This window comes from Ovis canadensis, chromosome 17 (genome assembly GCF_042477335.2).
Source record: "Ovis canadensis isolate MfBH-ARS-UI-01 breed Bighorn chromosome 17, ARS-UI_OviCan_v2, whole genome shotgun sequence".
Taxonomy (NCBI): Eukaryota; Metazoa; Chordata; class Mammalia; order Artiodactyla; family Bovidae; genus Ovis; species Ovis canadensis.
The window spans coordinates 69128496-69150709 of NC_091261.1; the positions used below are offsets into that span (position 1 = coordinate 69128496).

Consider the following 22214-nt stretch of genomic DNA (forward strand, 5'->3'; position numbering starts at 1 on the left):
TGACTCTATGGGTCAGAACTCCAGACATAATAGGGGCTACTAGTTTGTGCTCCAGGATGTCTGAGGACTCCTGGTATGACTCCAAGACTAAAAGTGACTCTGTGGCAAGGACCTGATATTCTTGGGGATATCTTTACTTACATAGCTGGTGGCTGGTGCTGGCTATTGGCTAGAACTTCAGCCAAGATAGCCAGAACAACCACCTGTGGCTTCTACATGTGAACTGGGTTTCCACACACAGCAAGGTGGTTGGATTCTAAAAATGAGCATTCCAAGAGGCAGGACATGGACACTGCCAGTTTTTGAAGCTTTGAACCCGGAGACTTAGCATAGTGTCACTCTGGCCAAATTTTGTGTGTTGAGGCACTCACAGAGAGCCATCTAGATTCAGGGGAGGTGACATACTCCCTATTACTTGATGAGAAGAGTGACAGTGTCACAGTGTAAAAAGAACAGCTCAGCTGGTAAAGAATCCACCTACAGTGTGGGAGACCTGGGTTCGATCCCTGGGTTGGGAAGATCCCCTGGAGGAAGGCACGGCAACCCACTCCAGTATTATTGCCTGGAGCATCCCCAAAGACAGAGGAGCCTGGTGGGCTACCAGTCCATGGGTTGCAAAGAGTTGGACATGGCTGAGTGACTAAGCACAGCTCAGGATGGAAAATGTTGTGTCAGCCATCTTTGGAAAACAGATGGTATCTGGCTGGGTGAGCTGTGGTGTTGAGGGCCTGTCTGTCTGTATCTGAGGGTCACATGGTCTTGGAGCCAGTTTTGAGCGGAGCGTGAGTTCCACTACCAGCTTGGTCTGTAGTCATCCTGGATCAAGCTCTTCTCCATGCTTATGCATTTCCCACATTGTTAGGAGTTACTGTTTCTACTCTTAGATTGAGCCTTTGCATTTGTAGAGGGAAGCCGAGGGTTGGACTTTCAGGCAGTGCTGACTGGCAGGGTGAGTGTTCCAGGGTAAAGTGCTATGTTTTATGGATGCCCTTCAAGAATTTGAAACTAAAGACTGCTTGTATAGTGGCCTGCCAGAAATAAATTCTGGTTTTGTTCATTATTGTTAATGGCCTCTGCTAGTTGAGGGAAAAGTTGCCCCTTTACTCATGTCCTCCTTTCAAATTACCAAGGAGTTTTCCTTTTGTGACAATATTATCATTAGTAAATCCACCTTACTCATCATTTTCAAAAATCTCTAGTTTCAAAAATTCATTCCTAATCAAAGAATTGCAACTGTGTAGTAAGTAATGTTGAGTTCATTTCCCCTGGTTAGTCTGTTCCTCTCATCATCCCTCCACCCCACCCCCGCTTTTAGTCCTCCTTTTTTGCTCAGTAGTGAGATTGCAGAAAGAGTAGGCAGACAGAAAATGAGGAGAAAGAAAACTGCATTTCCGTGTGCAAATAGCATCCTTAATTTGATTATAGGACTTTACTCCAAGTGCTAATATTGTGTAGTATTGTAAAATAATATTTTAAAAGAGATTTTGTGCTATAGACTTAGAGAATAGCATTACATTAGAGGTGCTGCAAAAATGACAAACTAATCCTCTCCCAGATAACTTGAGTACGTTTGGCAGGTTCCAGAGATGTGCAAGTAAAATAAGATGGTCATACTGATTTCAATACCCATGTTTTTCAAATGTGTCTACACTTGGATTTTGACTATATACATGCACACACATTTGTATGTGTATGCACAGATACGACTTTTTTAACCAGAACGTGAAACCTGGAGAGTTTCATCTCTGAGCATCTGTTAAAGTTGACAATTCTGTAAATCAGTACCTGACATAATGAAGAATTTATTTGAGGAGGATATGTGACAAAAGTACTGTCAGTATCATTTGTATATAGTGTTGTAGCAGAGCTATGATTTTCTTCCTGTTTTGCAGAGAGACTACACTTATGCTTGTTAATGGAAGCTGCCTTTTCATTTCCCTCCGTAACCTGGTGAACAATTTAGCCACCAAATCTCTAGATGGCCTTTCTTCTTCATAGTAATATGTGCTTAGCTGATCCACACTATATAGATTATGTTTGAGTCTTTTGTGTATGCTTTCCATGAATAAACACTCCGCTTTCCTTATATTCTCTCCCTCCACTCCAAAGTAAACATTAAAATTGAAAGAGTGCAGTTCTAGACTGTCTTCTCAACGAGGTGCTGGTGGTGTAGATACATTTCTGGTTGTCACCACTGGAGGGTAGGGTGCTGTTGCCATCTACTGGGTAGAGGCTAGGGATGATGCTAAGCATCCATTACCCAGGGATGATGCACAAGAGAGCCCCCTACAGCAAGGAATTATTTCACACAAACTTCAATATCACTCTGGTTGTGAAACCTGAAAATTAGGCCCACAATGTGTATACATATATTTCTGGTTAACCTGGTCATGAAGCTCTAATAGCTTTTTGAGCAATATATGGTTTTCATATTTTTTAAGTAAAAAGTGTTACTTTAAGTATATTTGTTCTTTCCTGTTTGTTCTATTTAGTTCTTAGCTTGCCCAGTGTTTAATTTCTTCTTTTTTTCAAGATGGCATAGATACTTGCAGAGAGCTTACATTGTACAATGATCTGCACATATTCAACACCTACAGACTGTCAAAGGACTGCATGCAGCTACTTACCGAATGCCAGGATTGCTTGCATTGTCTGTTGTAGGACTTCTGTAGTCACTAAATTATCAGTCCCCATACAGTACATCACAGGAAGTTGGCAGATACAGTGATCCATCTGTTATCACACCCATCAAGTGCATTGGCTCAGAGGGAAATGGCTGCAGATTGGAGCTCAGTGTGTGAGAGTAGTGAGATTCCAAGATGCTTATCATTCTTTCCAGAAAGTCCTTTCTGGCCTTTAGATGAGCTTCACTTGCTCATTTCTAAAACCAGCTTTCAGTTTATTATATCATTACCTTTTCATTAGTGTTTTCAGAAAAAACTGGATATGTAATCAGATATTTTTCTGAAAATAAGGTTTCAGATATCATCTTCTTTCCTCACCAGGGAAATTCTTGGTCAGATTGTCATAGAAAATGAGCAGTGGAAAATTGAAACTGCACAATCTGGAGTTTTATTTTTAAAATAGTTGTTTTTAACCTGAACTAAAGTAAAGCAAGTGTAAAACATTTTTATGTTATTCCATTGTGGCCAAAAAAATTTTTTTTTCTTAAACTTATGTAAGTATGATCACCTTCAAGGAAAGAGGTTGTGACTTTCATTGCTAATAAGAGATGTTTAGGCAGTTTCTTGTGAATTTAAGAAACCTGTTTGTTTCCTGGAAAGTCTTAGATATTTATGAAACCAAGATCACTTACATTTTCTGAGATCTTTTAGACAAAAGCATTGATGCTGCTTTTCATGGTGCTTTGAAGTTTCAGTGACTACCCTGAAGGTAAATGGGCATGTGATTATGCTTCCTATCTTGTGAATAGTCTTATTTATATAGTTTTTCCCTTGGCAAGGCATAATGTCTGGTTTTGGGAGGCAGAAAATCACTTCCAAATTACTGTCGTGTATTACATGTTTTTGACTTAATTTGAGTTCACCTTCAAAAGGGCAAAATGGTCAGAGAAAAAAATTAAACAGGACAGCATATGACTAATTGAAAGTTAAAAGGAACCTTAGTTTTTCCAGACTGCAAGATACAAAATGAATGTGAACAGTGAATAGTTGTTTAGTCAATTTAAAAGAGCCATTGTGTTCCAGTTTCTTCTCTATGTACCTTCATTTGTAAACATCTCTGCGGAAAATGGGATTTTCAATAACTAGCTCAAACTATAATATTTGAGTTATCTTCAAATAGATAAAAGACATCTTTTAAATATCTCTCAAATTGAGAATTTACTATTGGTAAAGTGATTAAGTTATACTTAAAAATTTAGTTAGAATTTTGTTTGAGAATCATAAAATTTGGTGTCCATGAATAAGCCAGAGGTAAGTTGAGAATAATGCTACTGAAGGTGACTTCAGAAAACCATATAGTATTGCCAAAACTTACGTAGAAATGGATTATACAGTATTTTTATACCCCCCAAAATATTTTTGCATTCCTTCCTGCCCCCCACCCCCCAAACAAAAGTTCCTGTGGCCTTTACAGATGTGGCTTCAGATAACTGTAGAGAGACTTTTGGCTCATACCTTATAGACTGAAACAAGTAGCATGGTTATATATAGTTATAACAACATAGAATGTGAGTTTAAGGTTGCTAAATGTGTAACTTTATTTTCTAAATTCGATGAATATGACTGATTGTCAGAAATTAGAGGACATTATAAATTTATAGTGATGAAGAGTCCTTATTATTAATAATAATACTAATAGCAACCATCTGTAGTTGATTACTAGCATCAGTTATACTGAGGAAAGATGAGTTAATTTTGTATCTAAATGTTTCTTATTATGATAGAGGTTTTATAACTTAGAGTTATCTGATTTTAACACAGAAAACATATAGGCTCACGTCCTTACATGAACTGCTTTAAATTGTGATAGTTTATTGCCATTATTTTAAAGCATTTTAATTTAACTTAATTGATTTTTCCCCTCAAGAATCCTTCTCGTTAGTCATTCTGATCTTGTTAATGATCGTGGGTTCATATAAGATCTTATTTGCATCACATCTTTCATTTATACTTGTTTCTTTAGAAATGTTTTTGTGCTTTAATTATGACCCTATTTGGTTTCCATGGAAACTGCATAAAATCACAACTCTGAGAATGTGTACAACTTGCCTTAAATCATCAGTAGAAATAAAGATAAGTGTTCTATGGAAATGTCTGTTATGCACAGTGTTAAAAACCTTAGACTCATGCTATACCATGCTACCATATTGTATATAATTCCCTTGTCTGAAAAACTGAGTGACATTAAATTGTCTTTGGGTGATGGGTTGGCTTTTGTTTCACTTTGAATGTTTTTATTTTTAAAATAATTTTATTTATTTGTTTATTTTAGGCTGGGCTGGCTGTTTGTTGCTTAGCGTAGGCTTTTTCTAGTTGAAGCGAGCAGGGGCTACTCTTGTTGAAGTGTGAGGGCTTCTCATTGTGGCTTCTTGTTGGAGAGCGTACGTTCTCAGTGCTCAAGCTTCAGTAGTTGGGGTGTGCAGGCTTAGAAGTTGGGGCTTGTGGGCTGTAGGGCACAGTCTCAATAGTTGTGGCCCATGGACTTAGTTACTTGGCAGCATGTGGGCTCTTCCCGGACTGGGGATCGAACCTGTGTTCCTGCATCAGCAGGCGGATTCTTATCCACTGTGCCACCAGAGAAGTTCTGAATGTTTTGGTTTTTTTTTTTTTTTTGAGCTCACAGTGTATGATATCATTTAAGTACACAATTATTGACATTCCCGTTGTGCATTTTGGAAGTGGCATTGTTCTGTGTGGATAAAAGACAGTAAACAAATGAATAATTTCATATGATCATGTGTTACAATGCAAATGGTGAAAAAGTGAGTGACTAGGAAAGGATAGGGATACTTTAGCTAAGGGGGTTATTTAGCAAAAAGCTTCTGGGAGGAAATGACATTTTGGGTTGAGATTGAGATCTGAACCCAGCCAGACATGCAGTCCCAGGGGAAAGTAAGGGCAAAAACCTCCAAGCTCACTTGTTGCAGAAACAGAAGGTCAGTGCTCTTGAAACTGGTAAGCTCATGGGAGATGAAAGAGATAGTTAGAGATGAGATCAGATGGACCTTTGTAGGCTGTGGTGATGAGCTTGAATAGATTATTAATGTCATGTGAAGCCATTGGAGTAGAGCTTGAAACAGAAGAATGCAATGGTGTGATTAAAGTTTTGGAAAGATCACCTTGGCTTCATCACGAAAAATGGCACCTTGGCTTTATCACGAAAAATGGGCTTAGAATACCAAGAGTGAAAACAATGAGAGTGGTTTAGAAGTTTTTGCTTCTTGATGAAGCTGCATTGTAAAGGAAATGTAACAGCAATATATGTACTTCACAGAGTATATGCCATGCCTTCCTCCAGGGGATCTTTGCAACCCAGGGATGGAACCCCATTCTCTTAGGTCTCCTGCTTTGGCAGGCGGGGTCTTTACCACTAGTGCCACCTGGGAAGCCCAACAAAGTGTTAGTTTATGTTTTGTCCAGATAATATCTGTTTCGTGTTTACTGCATTCTATTTTTAGGCTATTTTCTTTATTATCTGATAAATAATTGATTAGCTAAGCCCTTTAGGAATATTACCTTTGAATATATGCATATTTTAGTTAAGATATTTACTTTTATTTTAAGGAGCGTATCCATGTACTTGGGCTTCCCAGGTGGCGCAGTGGTAAAGAATCTGTCTGCCAGCGTAGGAGACAAGAGACTTGGGTTGGATCCCTGGCCTGGGAAGATCCCCTGGAGTAGAAAATGGCAACCTGCTCCAGTGCTGTTTCTTGCCTGGGAAATCCCATGAACAGAGGAGCCTGGTTGGGGTCACAAGGAGTTGGACGCAACTGAGCATGCCTGCAAGCGTGTACTTAAATTTAAAATTTATAGCAATGACTATGTTTTTTTATTCCATTTTAAGATATTTGGACATGCATTCTTAAAAGTTGTCATTATAGTATATATGCAATTAAATTTTAATCTTATATTGTTCCATATATATATTTTTATGTTTTAGGAGCATAGTTGAATGCATACTTTAAAACTGTGAGCTATGATAGAGAATTACATTCAAAATAAATGAATTATTCTACAAAGACATCTAATATATAGCTCCTGGGAAATTTTACCAGCACTCCAGAAGCTTTTTGAGTTTGTTTTTCATTATCAAAACTCTCCTCTTTTCCCTTCAGTGATAAATGCTCATTGTGGTAACTTTTAATTGTACTTTATAATAGCAGGTTTTAAAAACTGGAAAGGAGATTCATCATGGACAAACACTGATTGACAAAGTAAATATTGATACTGTGTTTGCAGAAAGGCCATCTATAAGTTAATAATTTGAAAGAAACATACTTTCCCCCCCCCCCCCCCCCCCGTGAAAAGCCTAACTGGTGGATAAATTCTAAAGCTAGCCAGTATAGTCTGTTAACCAGTAATGCCTAACTTTAGTGTTGAGTTGCATACTGGGTTTTGTGATTTTGGGGAGGACTTGGCTCTGATTTGAAGCCCTCACACTTTGTCTTGGCAGGCTGCCTCATATGCTAGCACTCATCCTTAGAATCATGGAGTTGGAGGGCTGGAAACACTCAAAAAGAGTGTAGAGAAGTGTGAAGAAAGCTGAGGTGCCGGGGAGTGCAGTGCTGGAGAGTAGTCTCTGTGGGTTTCTGGTCCTGTTTACTCCGTTTCCTTTTCCAGTGGTTTGCAAGTTCTGTCCTCTTTGCAAACTCTGTACTTACTTATGTTTTCAAATGAATCCTTGGTAGCAGAACTCCATTATTTATATCTGTATAAAACTCTAGCCGTACTACTTTAATGTGGAGATGGACAAGACTAGAGACTTGCTGGGGCTCTTCCATGGGCCAGTGTCCTCCCAGGATCACAGGGACTAAACCACTGCCTCATGTGTTATTGAACCTACTCAGCCCTTCCCAGCTCCAAATTGTGCCCCATCCAAAATTACTGGGTTGCCCCACCCTCCAATCAAAATGCCATTCTGGCCAAGTTTAGAAAGAAAATAGGATTGAACTCACTCACACCGCTGGGTAAATAACTGATCTTCATTTCCCAAAGCACTTGCAAGTTTTCGTAATTAAATCTTGTTACTGCAAAGGAATCCTGTAGTGTTGAAACACCTTCATGAAGTAGAATGTTGGCTCTGTTGGAGTGCTTAGATCATCTATAAATTTTTTGCTTATGAGTTGGAAACTGTTTAAAAGTTTGTTAAAAGTTTTGGGAAAAGGCAACATCTTAATGTATATGTTTCAATTTAAAGTTTTGGGATGCTCTTAATGCTTTCTAGTAGGTTGTTTAAAAATTGTTTTTAATGCATAAACTAACTTTGAAGACTTCAGGAAAGACTTACACGGTCCTGCTTTTAAAAGTGAAAAATAATGATTTGAGATCCTTCTAAGAGCCAGATTAATATGATGGAAATTTATATGTAAAACAGCAGGTTATTTATTAAAGGAAGAATTCATTTATAGTGATTTTTTTAAAAATAATTAAATAAGAGAGACCAAAATAAGAGAGACAAGACTTGGGCACCTGTAGAGTAGAAATTGTATGATTGTTACCTTCTGTAGTAGATGTTATTTTATTCCAGATGATAAAGTTTTTAAACTTATGTAATCCTGATATACTGTGATGCGCATCAGACTTCTCTTCAAAGCACACTGTGTTTAAATGCATGTTCAGTGATCCTCTTACAGACACATCAAAGATGAACAGCAGATTTCCTAGTTTCTAGCTTGGTGTGGTAGAGGCACAGGTCAGCAAACCTATAATCCAGCAGCTAAACATTACTTAAACATTTTACTGCTTTACAAAAACTCACTTGCTGTACACAACTTTTTTTTTTTTTTAAAGCTGTTTTTAGAACTCAAAAGTTTCGTGAACCAGACCTTTTCAATTATTTGCTCACTTTTGTTTCTTTAATGTTTTAGCAAATGTTCACATGTACAAATTGTTTTGGTAGTTATGTAGCACATTCTTGGTGTAAAATAGAGGTGTATTTTAGAAAGCTTTAAAGAGAGACTAAATGTCTTTTAAAAAATGCTTAACTATGCAGTCTGCTAACCTTGAAAAGATACTTTCCAATATTTTTGTTTAATGTATTATCTTTTAATTTCTGGCTAGTAAATAAACTACCAAGCTCCCTGTAAGTGAGCAACATATAAGCATGAACCCACAAAAGACTGCAAGTTTATGGGTATGTGAAGAAGTAAGAAATCCTGTAAGAAAATTGACTTTACATATTGTCAATATAATGTGGTTTATGACTTTTTTCAGTTTAAATTAGGTCTTTTATATTCTTCTATATGTATAATTCAAACCTTTATTGGGTGCAGTGATTGAGGAAGCTGGGTGATAGAAAATAATTATTCTATATCCCTGTTTTTAATCGAAATTACACTTTGTTTGCTATTACAGTTTGGATAGAAAGCAGATTTTCTGTTTTGGGCTAGCATTTTATGTAAAAGGATAAATTATTTTGAATAATGGAAAATGAGAAGAATGTTAATAGTACTGTTGAATTTTGTAGTACTGTGGTGAAAGAAGTAGAAAGGAGGTCAGTAATAATTACAGATAAAATGACCAACGAAATTCTGTAATTTTTACCTATAAAGAATTAGGTGTGTAGATTGAGATTGCTTAAAGGGCCTGTTCTATTTCTCATAGACTGTGTAGCTTAAATATAAGTCCAGGTACCAATCAGTTCTCAAGGATATGGCACTGAGCCTGGTCTAAGAAACCTTTGTGTATGAAGTCTTTATAGTAGTCATCTCTGTCTCTTTTGGGCAGATGTTATTTTTGCTACATTTGCTATTTTAACCTGTCAGTTAAAAAATAATTACTCTGTCAGTATGGCTGGCGGCTCATATAGGAAAAATATGCTGTCTCTTAATCAAAGGTGATTACAGTTTTTTCCTGTCTATAAATGTGCTTGTTGTGTAACGAGAATGCATTAGTCTCAGCCTGATGTACGAAATGAAAGGCAGCAAGAAGCAGCACCATTGTTATCACTCCAGGCGTGTCTAATGAATCGTGTTTCCATGTTCTCTCGGTCACGCCGTAGAGTGCCCTCAGCCAGGGCTAAGCCTCCTGTAAAATGCTCTTTAAGATTATTGTAGCAAGAACAGAAATGCTGGATGAGTGGGGGTGGGGAGAGAATGCCAATGAGACAGCTGCCTTTCAAACACTTACAGCTGCAAGGATTACTCACTGTAATAGCAGTGACAGACAACTGTTTGAGCTTTAGTGTAAAAGGCAATTTGGAGACTTGCTCTGTTAAAATTTTAGTAGCAGTCTGGTGTGTGGGTGTGTGTGTGTGTGTGGGTGGGTGTGCGCGCGCGTGCGCTTGTGCCGTCTAGTGGGTGTGTGTGTGTGGGTGTGTGTGTGTGTGTGTTTCAAATCAGGTTGTTTCTGAAGAGTGGAAGGAAATATTTTTAATTTTAACTGCTCAGTTTTGCCAATGTTGAAATCAATAGTTGAGTCATCTTGATTAAAGTCATTGTCTTAGAGAAAGTTTATAAGATGTTCATTTTGCAGTATTGATGGATTTAAATGTATAGTCTAACTGAATCGTATGTCTGGTTTTCCTTTTTCAAAATTTAATTTAATTTATCTTGTGGTGTTTCCTGTCCTGAGGATGTTACCATTCTTGTAATTTATGAGCATGTAGTTTTTTTCTTTTTTTAATATACGGCTCTTTAATAAACAACAGTAGACATTAAAAAAATCTATTTCAGATATGATGTCTCTTTTTAAAAGTAACATGTTCATTAAAGAAAATCGCTAACATACACAAAGAGGTAAAAAAGATAATTATTCTAGCATCAAAGATAATTGTTAATTTCAGTGGCTGTGCCTCTAGGCCTTTGTTTGTTTATATGCATTATAAAATTAAGAGAATATTAATAGCTTGAAAGGATAAAAATTAATAATTAAAAATCTTTGAAAGGAGTAAAAAATAGGGGCAAGTTTAGTTCTTCGAAGTCAGTAACAGCCATTGTGCAAGACTTTTTTTCATTGTGTAGCTATTAAAGTAGCACGGCAGCCTGTTTTCTGTAGCAGCTGTCTTTTGAAGGTCTTATTCAATTTATCTAGAAATTTAGTTCAATTTAAAGTTTAGTGGCTTTACATGGAATCCTGTGATCCATTGAAATGCTAACTTAGGTCATGTCTCAACTGCGTCAGTGGTGTGTAGGAACCGTCATTAAAATTCTGGTTATCCTGCAACTGGCAGAGAACTCATGCTGTTAGAGATTCCTTCGTTAGACATTATACTGTTAAAATTTTGAATTACAGCTGTGCTTCTGTCTGATGAATATTGTCAATGTTCGTCATCATGTAAAGTGGCAAATAGGTCGAAACAAATGGAGCATTTTGATATATACCTTATATCTCAAATTCTTATTTGATTGATTAATTGACATTGGGAAAGTTAAAATCCATTTCAACATAGATTTGTTAAGTGATAGCAAGTATTCAACATCCATGAACAATTCAGGGAAATCAGAGCTCTAGGTGGGTTGAATTTTATATAAGTAATAAGTCAGTCCATTTAGTTATTAATGACTTCAAATATAGATTTTACAAGGCAATCGATGGCAGCATAACTGTGATCAATCAATAGTGTTGTATGTAATTGGATTTTTTATGGGTATTGTGCTATATTTCAGAATTAATGTAGCATTATGCTACTTTGTTACTCAGTTTTTTTAATGTCAATTTTAAGAAGACACTGTAAATCAGCTATACCTCAATTTAGAAAAAGAAACAGCAGATACTTCAAAAAAATCTCCATATATTTATCTTGAAAATCTTTATTGCAACTGTTATAATTAAATGGATAAATGATAAATTGATAAATGTTATTATGTTTGCTAAGTATAATTCCTAGGTAGTAGATTTAATTTTAGAAAAGAAAAAAAAGAAAAAAACAAAAATCCTAGTGGGCTTTACATATTGCAGATAAAGGTTTGACCACAAAGGCGGTGGGAAAATTATAAATCCTGGATTCAGAGCTGCATTATCTTTATCATTTTGCCTCTGAAATCTAACTGGGAAATAATCTTCTTGTTTCATGTGCCTTGCTTTAATCTGTTTGTATTTCTGGAGTTTGGTGCACAATTTGATTTTCAGTAATTTTAATGGCTGAATCGGGAGTGCCATCCCTGGAAAGTGCCCCTCCCCCCTTCAGTATTTGCAGTGGCCAGTGTGGTTACTGAACTCAGTGTTCTGGATAATAGGTTTCATTAGTTTTGATGCCTGAGTTAAAAAAGCAGTAGGTGGGAGTAAGAAGTGTTTTTGATGTCTAGACGTTCATTTCAGCTGTTGCTGCAATATGATACATTAAAAGGAAATATGTATCATAGCTCTGAGGAAATATGTATTCTTTGAAAGTAATTCTACTTTTAAACTGTGTAAGGCAGGGTGACCTGAATTCTAAAAGCATGAGCTTGAATTTCTTGAAGGTTTCACAATTTTTATGCTCCTCCCTTACCCTATTTCATTCTCCCTCCTCCCTTTTTTCCCCCTTCAAGTAAAGTATGTCAGTTTCATTTGTCGAATTGGAAGAGATATCTTTCCATGATCTCTGCTGGGAAACACAAAATCATTGAAGTATATGCTGCTTTGATATTTTGCCGTATTGACTTTTTTTTCCCCCGAACGTTTTATATGATTTTTCTTTCAAAGAAGCTTATTAATTCTGCAAGGAACCATGTTTAGCAAAATAGAAAGAATTTGTAGTACAATTTGTGATGATTTAAAAAAATTATTTGTGAGCTAAGCAGTAATTCCTGCTATTTAAGTTTTCACTTCTAAAACACTGTCTCTCCACTAAAAGAAAACATTTATATAATAGTTTTACAGTTTAAATATTTGATTATGAGGATTACTATATTAAAAAAGGTTAAATAACAGCCATTTGAACAAATTCTGATTATAGCTTTTGCAATTTAAGTTAGATAACTTTAGTGCCAAAATTGTTTTTCTTTGTAAGTAGGCAGTTATGGTTGTACTTAATTTTATTTTTCAGTTCAGTCTGGCTTTAATCGACCACGAAATATCAAGAGTGTTTTAATTTGGGAATTTATTTTGGCTGAGTTTTGCCAGTGATTTTTGGTGCATTCATTTTACTTCTTTTGTTGCTTTTATTTCCTGAGACTGTTAACAAAGTTTTAGAAAAAAATCTCCATTATATAGAGTAAGTGTATTCTATAGAGACAGTCATCTTGATAATTTATATTCTTAAGGAGTTAATAATCATTTTAAGTTGAAACTTGAAAGATCAAAAGAATTAGAAAGGCTTTCTTTTTTTTTTTTTTAAGATGAAGACAGTGTGCCCTGGGTAGATTGTAGGTTTCTTAAGGAGAGGGCCTAGCATCTGCCTACCTTCTTGTAAAAACTTCTTGGCAGTTGGCTTTTCTTCTCAGTCCAATTGGAAGGGAGATAGAGAATTAAGTAGTAAATGCACCTCATGTCATTTATAGCATCTTAACCTAGACTAGCTACTTTTTAACTCCTCTGTCTGCCAGCCCCTCCCCCCCTCAAAAAAAGAATACTGTTTGGAAAATCACTATATAAAGTAAATGAAGTATTGGTTTAAATTTTACCTTGGGCAAAGGGTGTGTCAGATATATTAGTTTAAAAAATCTGTTCTGTGATTTTCTTTGACTTTATCATGGGGTGCCATTTCCTTCTCCAGATCTTCCCGACCCAGGGATTGAATCCAGGTCTCCTGCACTGTAGGCAGACGCTTTTACCGTCTGAGCCACCAGGGAAGTCCTGTTGAGTATAGATAACATTTAACTCCAGATTTTTGAATTTATTATGTGACCATCAGGAAGTTTATTTTTTAAGCCTTAGTTTTCTCAAATGGAGATTAGAATAAAGTGTATTGATCAGTGTTTTTAGCTGCAAACTAAGAAGAGGAGTTGGATAAGAGAATACTGAGTATTGTCTTTTAGGATCAGTACTGCAGATGTGGTCTGAGAAAACTGTGTTATCACCACCAAGCCCTTGATGCTACAGTACCTCAGGAAACTTAATCTTGCAGCCTCTGTTTTTAGTGCTGACAGAAAGTTCTCTCTATCCACTCCCTTTTGTGTCCCAAAATCTAGGGTCAAAATTATGATGTAGGAGCATCTAGCATTTAGCTTATGGATCCTTGTCCCACTTGTAGAAGAATCAGCATTTTCATCTCCTTTTAGGGGTGACTGACCATCTTTGTTCCCAACCAGAGTTCATGAAATAAGCAATTTGCAGTGATGGGAAGAAGTCAGGTATTGAGTGAGAAAAATGAATGCTATGTGTCCTTTTACTCTGTCTCAAAGTGTTGTGAAAAGAGGAACCCCTTCCCCTACATTTGTATGTAGTGATGTAGTGCTTGGTTCAGACTTGGTACATGAAGCCTCATTAGATGAGAAAAAGATTGTTTTCTGAATAGAAAACTAACCTTGACTGTTTAAGTTATTTTGCTTTCCTATTAGTGTTTTAAAAGAAAAGACTTTCAGCGTTCAATAGCAGATTTGAAAAGTATTTTAAGTAATTTTGCCTCACAGTGGCTTTCAAAGTCTGTTTGATTTTTGAGAGCATTCCTGATTTATAGCCAAGAACAGTTGGCCAGTGATTATTGGCCAAATATCTATTACCAGACTCCAAAAATGTCATTCTAGATTTTGCTTCTTTTGGAATTTTAGAGATTGATTGAAATATACATCAAATGTACATCACCCTTGTATTTCTGAAAATTCTGTATGTGAAATTGATAGAAATAAAGTATGTTCTGACTTAATGTTCCTTTCTACAAGTTTATTGGGTATATATAAATAGTAAATTAAAAGGGTTAGCATATTAATGCATTATCCTTAAATCCATAGCTTATATTGATGGTTTCTATTACCGTGGTTAATCTTTGATCACAGTTGTTGACTTCCAGTAAATTATTGGCTGCTTTGAAATCTGTAATAAATCATATGACTTACGAAACTTAAATGTTTATATGAAGTTCAAACACTGTATCCTTTTTAATTACCTCTGCTGACTTGTACTTAAAAATTTACTGGTTAACTTACAGGATAATTCATAATTTTCTATTATTGTTTCAGCTTTAGTATACTTTTCTTAAACAAGAGCTTAATGTGGAGGGATCTGTTTTACTTCATGTTACTACTTTTCTTCCCTGTTGTTTTATTACATTGGTTCCTAAACTTCGTTATACTGTATGAGGGAGACATGAGAATTTAATTAATTAATAATATTAATAAAGATACTTTTTCAAATTTTTAATATTTAAAAAGCAAAGCATCTTTCTGAATTATTTTCTTCTCTTGGTATGATGGTGGATTAGTTGCTAAGTTGTGTCCATCTCTTGATTCCCCATGGACTGTAGCCGGCCAGGCTCCTCTGTCCATGGGATTCTCCAGGTAAGAATACTGGAGTGGGTTGCCATTTCCTTTTCTAGAGGATCTAAACGACCCAGGAATCAAACCCAAGTCCCCTGCGTTGCAGGCAGAGTCTTTATGGACTGAGGCAGGAAAGAGACACTCTCTTTGTATTATTTATAGTGATTAACATAGAGTACATACTATAAATAATAGTATATTATGTTGTTTGGGAGGACCACTGTGGTTGGGTCTGTGGTCTCTTTTTGCTTACAACTGTTTTTTGCTTTTAATAATTTAGGTTAATCAAATAGACACAATCCTTTGAATAAAAATTATGTTTAGAATATATATTTAGAGTAGGAGTTCTTTTAATTCACACTCTGTTCTCATTTTCAACACTAAAAATGTATTTTAAAAATCAACTCATGTACACCCGTGGTGGATTCATGTCAATGTATGGCAAGACCAATACTGTATTGTAAAATTTTAAAAAAATAATTAAATCAATATAAGCATATTCCAGAAGCACCCCCAACCCAACCTCCATGCCCCTTGCCCCGCTTTCTCATGCCCTTATGTTGTGAGCCCTCCTCCCACCACCCCCATCCCTGGAAACCACCGAGCGGTTCACGTTACCTCAAGTTTGCCTTTGCAAGAATGTCATACAGTGAAATCATAAGGCAGGTGGCCTTGTAAGTGTGACTTTCTCCATTTAGCCTAATAACATTCATTCATGTTTTAGGTGTATCAGTTGGAGTAGGAAATGGCAACCCCCTCCAGTATTCTTGCCTGAAGAATTCCATGGACAGAAGAGCCTGGTGGGCTCTAGTCCATGGGGTCACAAAGAGTCAGACACGACTGGGCGACTAACACTTTAATGATATTCGTTCATGTTTTAGCTGTATCAGTAGTTCATTTTATTTCTGAATGCTCGGCGTATGGATTTTCCACTGTTTGACCATTCCCCAGTTGAGAGACATTTGGGTAGTTTCTAGTTTTTGTCAACTATGAGGGCAAAAAAAATTTGCTACAGTTTTTCATGTGAACCTGGAGGGATGTTGCTAAGCTGTATATAAAGCGTATGTTTAACTTTTGAAAAATCGCCAGTCAGCTTTTCCAAAGTGACTTTACTAATAATTGCATTTCCATTAGCAGTATAGGGCAGTATGGAAACCCACTCCAGTGTTCTTGCCTGGAGAATCCCAGGGATGGGGGAGCCTGGTGGGCTGCCGTCTATGGGGTCGCACAGAGTCGGACACGACTGAAGCGACTTAGCAGCAGTTACCTATGTGCTCACTAGCACTTAGGATTTTCAGTTTTTCTTTCAAGCCGTTCTAATGGGTGATATCTTACTGTGATTTTAATTTGCATTTCCTTAATGACCAATGATATTTTGAGCATATTTTCATGTTTTTATTTGCCATTCGTATATCTTTTTGGTGAAGTGTCCAAATTTTTCTCCATTCTCTAAAAATTTTTTTAAAAAATTGTGTTGTTTTGAGTTTTTTTTTTTCAAGAACAGCATTTTCTGAGTACATGTCCTTGACAGATATGTGATTTGTAATTGTTTTCCCTCCATCTGTGGCTTATCTTTCCTATAGCTTACTATGACTTTCTGTGCTTTTTAAAGAGCTAAGTTATTATTATGAAGCTCTGTTTAACAATTTTTATTTATGAATCATGCTTCTGGTGTCAGCTTTGAAGTCTTTGATTAACCTAAACTTATAAAAGGTTTCTCCTATATTTTCACAGTTTTATAGTTTTAGGTTTTGCATTTTGTTTTATGATCCATTTTGAGGATTTTCTATATGGTGTGAGGTAGGGTTTGAGGCTCAATTTTTTTGCATAGGGATATTCATTAATCCTAGCATCATCTGTTGAAGACTGTTTTCTCCACGGAACTACCTTTGCAAGCTGTGTTGAAAATCAGTTGACTGTATATTTGTGGGTCTATATCTGGACTTTGTTTTCTGTTCTGTTGATCTGTATATCTGTCCTCTCTGTAGTACCATATTGTCTTGTTTATTCTAGCTTTATAGTTAACCTGGAAGTTAGGTAGTGTTAGTCTCCCAATTATAAGATTTATGCCTAAGAATTTCATGGGCTTTGGTGCTATTGTAAATAGTACTCAAATTGTTAAAAATTTCTAATTATTCATTGTATTGTATAGAAATATGGTTATTTTGTGTCTGTTGACCTTAACTAACTTAAACTCAGTTCTGGTTCTTGTAGCTCTTCTTTGTTGATCCTCTAGGATTTTCTAATAGTCATGTCATCTGTATAAAGATCATTTCTTCTATTCCAGTTAGTATGCCTGGTACTTACTTTCTTGTACTGGCTGAGACCTCCACTGTAAAGTGGAATAAGACTGATCAGAGCTGACAGCCTTGCTTTGTTTTTGATATTAGGAGAAATGTTCAGTGTGTTAACAGTATGATGCTAGGTGTAGGTGTGTTGTAATTGCTCTTTTAAGATTTTTTTCAAAGAAGAACTTCTAAGGCCTATTTTAAAAATTCTTGAAATCGGGATAAGATCATAATGGTATTATAGGACAGTGATGTAGTTGGCATTACCTGTGCATGCTAAAACTTGTTTAGTAATGCACAGTGCATGACCAGACAGCTATAACCCTTCCACATTTCAGTTAACAAAGTATTTGAGGATCTTTTGAGGAAGAAATAGAGATCTGCTTGTCTGAGAGCTTTCCTTTGACATCTTCTGTTAAGATCAAAGTAGTGCCAACATTAAAGAATATCATGAGGAAACAAATCAGATGTGAATGCAAGGTATTCTATAAAACAACTAACCTGGTTTCTTTAGTAAATAAATGCCATGTTTGAAAAAAGGAGATGAGATGTTGAGATTAAGGAGTCTTAAGAGATACAACTTGACAGGCAACTGATAGACCTTGTTTAGATTCAAATTTTGTGTATACTGAGGTACTTTGGAGTGGGGTGTGCTTCAAAAATATATCGAGGAAAAAAGAAAGCAGTGTGGTTGAAGCAAATGACACTGTTGATAATTTGGTGTTGGAATTTATTTGAGGCCTATTATTCTACACTGAAGTATGTGTGAAGGTTTTAATTATAAAAGTTCCTGTGTTTTTAATGTGCAGAATAGGTGCTACCAACTTGGAAGAAAACCTTGGAAAGACGAATGGGATACTTATGATTTTCATAAATACTGCATCATCAACACTCTTTATGGCACAAAAGACTAATATATAGAAAACGCTGAAACCAGTGACTGCTTTGAAGAGTAATTCAGAAGAGCTGGGCTCTGTTATTAAGTTTTAGGAATTTCTAGCTTATGTTAGGAAATAAGAGCAAATTAATATGGGATGTTCCTTTCACTGAAATATATTAGCTTGCTTTCTCACTCAGAAAAGCTCAACCCCGAAGATAAATATGTGTGAAAGTAGAGATTGATGATGCCTATATAGGATTGTAGAAAACATTTGGATGTTTTGTCCTGAGCAGAGATAGTCTGTTGCTAGCAGGAATGTTTATTTGCTGTACTTTTATTTCTGTTTATCTAGTTACAAATAATATAAAAGTCTCTTGACAGAGGTTAATTTGGAAAAATTTGGTAGGTCATGATTAGCCACATAGGAGGATAAAAAAATTATCTGACATCCCAAGAAAAGAAATATTTATCCAGTTTTATCATTTTTAAAAGAAGTCCTATAGAGAAAACCCCTAAATGTAAGTATACTTTTTCAGATTCTAATTGGAGAATGAGGAGATGCAATTTGAAAGTTAGTTGGTGCGGTAAATGCATGAAAAGTGCATTTTGGATTTAACATGTGTTTTAATTCTCTGTTACAATTTTCTCCGGTGAGTACTTTTGTCAAGACAGCATGTTAAAAAGGGAGAGGAAAATTTTCATCTGCAAATGTTGCCTGCATCCTTTGAATATTTTGCTGTGTTGAAATGAACTAATATAATTTAGAAGAAAATTAGCTATCTTCTCTCAGGCATTTTATAGTTTTTACATATGAAAAGAATGTTAGGAATGCAGGAGGTATATTGTTGGTCTGTTGAGTTCTCTGGTGTTAAAGTTCCTTGCGGCTCTTTTAAGTGATGCTGCAGCATATTTCATAGGCAAATGGTAAACAAATATTAAAACTTCACCAAATGTTAACATTAATGAAATTATGAGTTCAGGAAATGAATTTGATGTTATATTAAGGTTTAATTTTCTGACGTTCTCCCTAAAACCATGTTTTAAAAATCCTATTCAGATAACTGCTTTCAAAACATTTAGAGAAATTTGTGTAATGTCCCCCTTTTTTTTGGATTTTCTTTTTTGGTTTTCTCTCTGAAAATACACGATTACCTTTGTATTAATCTGTGCATTTTGTTACTTTAAGTAGAACCTTAATATAATTAATGTTGTGACACAGTTAGGTAGAAACAGTAATTTGAGATTTTTGGATGGTTTCAGACTTTGCAGAGGCAGGTTGGTAAGACCTTTGTGTGAGGGGGATGTGCCATGCCCATGTTTCAGTAACTTTAAAATTGAGACATTATTCCCTCTGTACATAAGTATTTTCTGACTTTGGGCAAGGATCAAACTTATTTTCTGTTTCAGTGTAAGTTCATCTACTTAAATTAACTCATTAACTTTGCTTTAGAAAAATATTTTTAAAGTTTCTTTTATTTTTATTTGGATGCCCTGCTTACTGGTTCATTTTTTTGTTTTGCTTTGTTTTGTTTTGTTTTCAGTTGTGGAAGAAGGACTCTGGGAAAATGGCCTTTCCTATGAATGTCGGACGCTGCTCTTCAAAGCGATCCACAATCTGTTAGAAAGGTAAGAGAAGGAGCGGCAGCATGGTGGTTTCGACACCCTAGTATAATGCTAGGTGCTCAGAAGGCTTCCTGTAGCTCTCAAACCATTTTCACACACAGCTTTATGAAATTTTATATAAACTTCTTGTTTGTTTTTTTTTTATATTGAGTAATTTCAGACTTATGGAATTTTTAGAAGTAGCCCAAAGAACTCCATATATCCTTTTACATAGATTCACTTACAGTTTCTCTTTTGCCCCGTTTGCTTTATATTTGCTTTTTGATTCCTCACCCTCTCACCCACCCCCAACTTTGCACTCAGTGTGTGTTGTGTGTGCACATGAGTGCATTCAGATTTATTCCCAGAAATGTCATTTACACAGTTGAGATTCATTTTTTATAACTCTGAAGTATTTAGGCATACGTTTCCTAAGGACAAGGACATCCTCTCATGTAAGCCCATAGGAAATATAACATTGATAAAATATCATTATCTAATCTGTAGTTCAACTCAGCTGTTATTGTCTGTCCCAGTTATGTTCTCTTTAGTTTAACCTCTCTCCTGTGCCATCCTCCCCGCCCCCCCCAGATTAGCCCTTAATCATGCATTATATTTAGTTCTGATGTCATTTTAAAATCTGGAAGAGTTCCTTAACTTTTTTTTTTTTTTTCCTTGGGGTCATCATTGACATTTGGATGGATTCAGGCCATATGTTTTTTATAATGTCTCTCAATTTGAGATATTTTCCTCTTGATTAGATTTACTGTATACTTTTTCAGTAGTGACACCATAGAAAAGAATTTGTTAACTATGATCCTTATTTCTGTCTTTGAAATTAATAAGTAATTTGTGGCCAGATCCAGTGTTGTTGTTCAGTTGCTGAGTCGTGTCCGACTGTTTGCAACCCCCTGAAAGCATGCCAGGATTCTCTGTCCTTCACTGTCTCCTTGAGTTTGCTCAGACTCGTGTCCTTCCAAGTCAGTGATGCCATCCAGCCATCTCATCCTCTGTCCCCCTTCTCCCATTGCCCTCAATCTTTCCCACTGTCATGCTCATCTCTGGTGAGTTGGTTCTTCGTATAAGGTGGCCGAAGTATTGGAGTTTCAGCTTCAGCACTATTCCTTCCAGTGAATATTCAGGGTTGATTTCCTTTAGGTTGGATCTCCTTGCAGTCCAGGGGACTCTCAAGAGCCTTCTCCAGCACCACAGTTTGAAAACATCAATTCTTTGGTACTCAGCCTTCTTTATGGTCCAGCTCTCATATCCATACATGACTACTGGAAAAACCACAGCTTGGGCTATTCAGATCTTTGTCAGCAAAATGATGTCTGCCTTTTAACACACTGTCTAGGTTTGTCTTAGCTATTCTTCCAAGGAACAAGAGTCTTTTAATTTCGTGGCTGCAGTCATTGTCTGCAGTGATTTCTGAGCCCAAGAAAATGAAATCTGACTCTGTTTCCTCTTTTTCCCTATCCGTTTGCCATGAAGTGATAGGACCAGATTCCATGATCTTTGTTTTTTAATTTTGAGTTTTAAGCCATCTTTTTCACTCTCCTATTTCACCTTCCATCAAGAGGCTCTTTAGTTTCTCTTAACTTTCTGCTATTAAAATGGTATCATGTGCATATCTGAAGTTGTTGATATATATCCAGGCAGTCTTGATTCCAGCTTGAGAGTCATCCATCCCAGCATTTTGTGTGATCAAATACAATTGTGTAATGTTCCTATTTGTTATCAAAATCTAAACCACTTGTTTAAGCTTCTATTGGTGGTTCTTGTATATCATTTATTACTATGTGACTGTGATGTTAATTTTCAAATGTACCATTCCTTCTATTTTTATTTAGTTGGCATTCTTTTGTAAGGAAAAGGTTTTCAATTTCTTCCATAGATGTATGCATTTATTCGCCTCACTTAATCTTTTTATCTTTATAATTTTGGAAAAAAGGGGTTCCTGGTTATTCAATGAATTATAGTTTATTACTATCATTTAATTTGATGTGTAAGTTCTTCTGGATTTGGCTGGGGGAAGTCCCTTCATGATAGCTCCTGTGGTTTTTTGACCTGTCCTCATCATTGTTTGAGCATCTCCTTACTTCCGCGTAAGAGTATGTCCCAGGCTTTGGATGGTGTTTTAAGGGGAAAGAGAGAAGAGAAAGAATGGGCTATTTAAGAATTTTTATGGGAAAAACTTTGTATTTCTTCCCCTGAGTTTATATATAGTTCTTTTAGGTGATCAGAACTGAAAGGGCGTTTTAGTACCTTTGTTTTTTATCCCAGCTATTATCTAGGGTAATAGTGCTACAATATAACTGCTTAGAAAATGTTGTCTAGGTCAGTTTGAAATAACTTCCTTATTTTATAAGAAAGTTAACTGTGTCATATGCAGTATGACATGTAATAAAGCTTGAGTTCTGAAGAA

The 22214-nt window shown here is 36.0% G+C and overlaps 1 protein-coding gene across 2 annotated transcripts in view; it reads left to right on the forward strand.

Moving 5' to 3' along the window:
• The window catches only part of MED13L (mediator complex subunit 13L), a 283206-nt gene that overhangs the window by 126942 nt on the left and 134050 nt on the right, over nt 1–22214 (forward strand). For both annotated transcript variants that reach the window (XM_069557581.1, XM_069557582.1), the window contains exon 3: nt 19729–19813. In XM_069557581.1, the coding sequence (XP_069413682.1) occupies nt 19729–19813 (85 nt within the window). The remainder of the gene's footprint in view (nt 1–19728; nt 19814–22214) is intronic.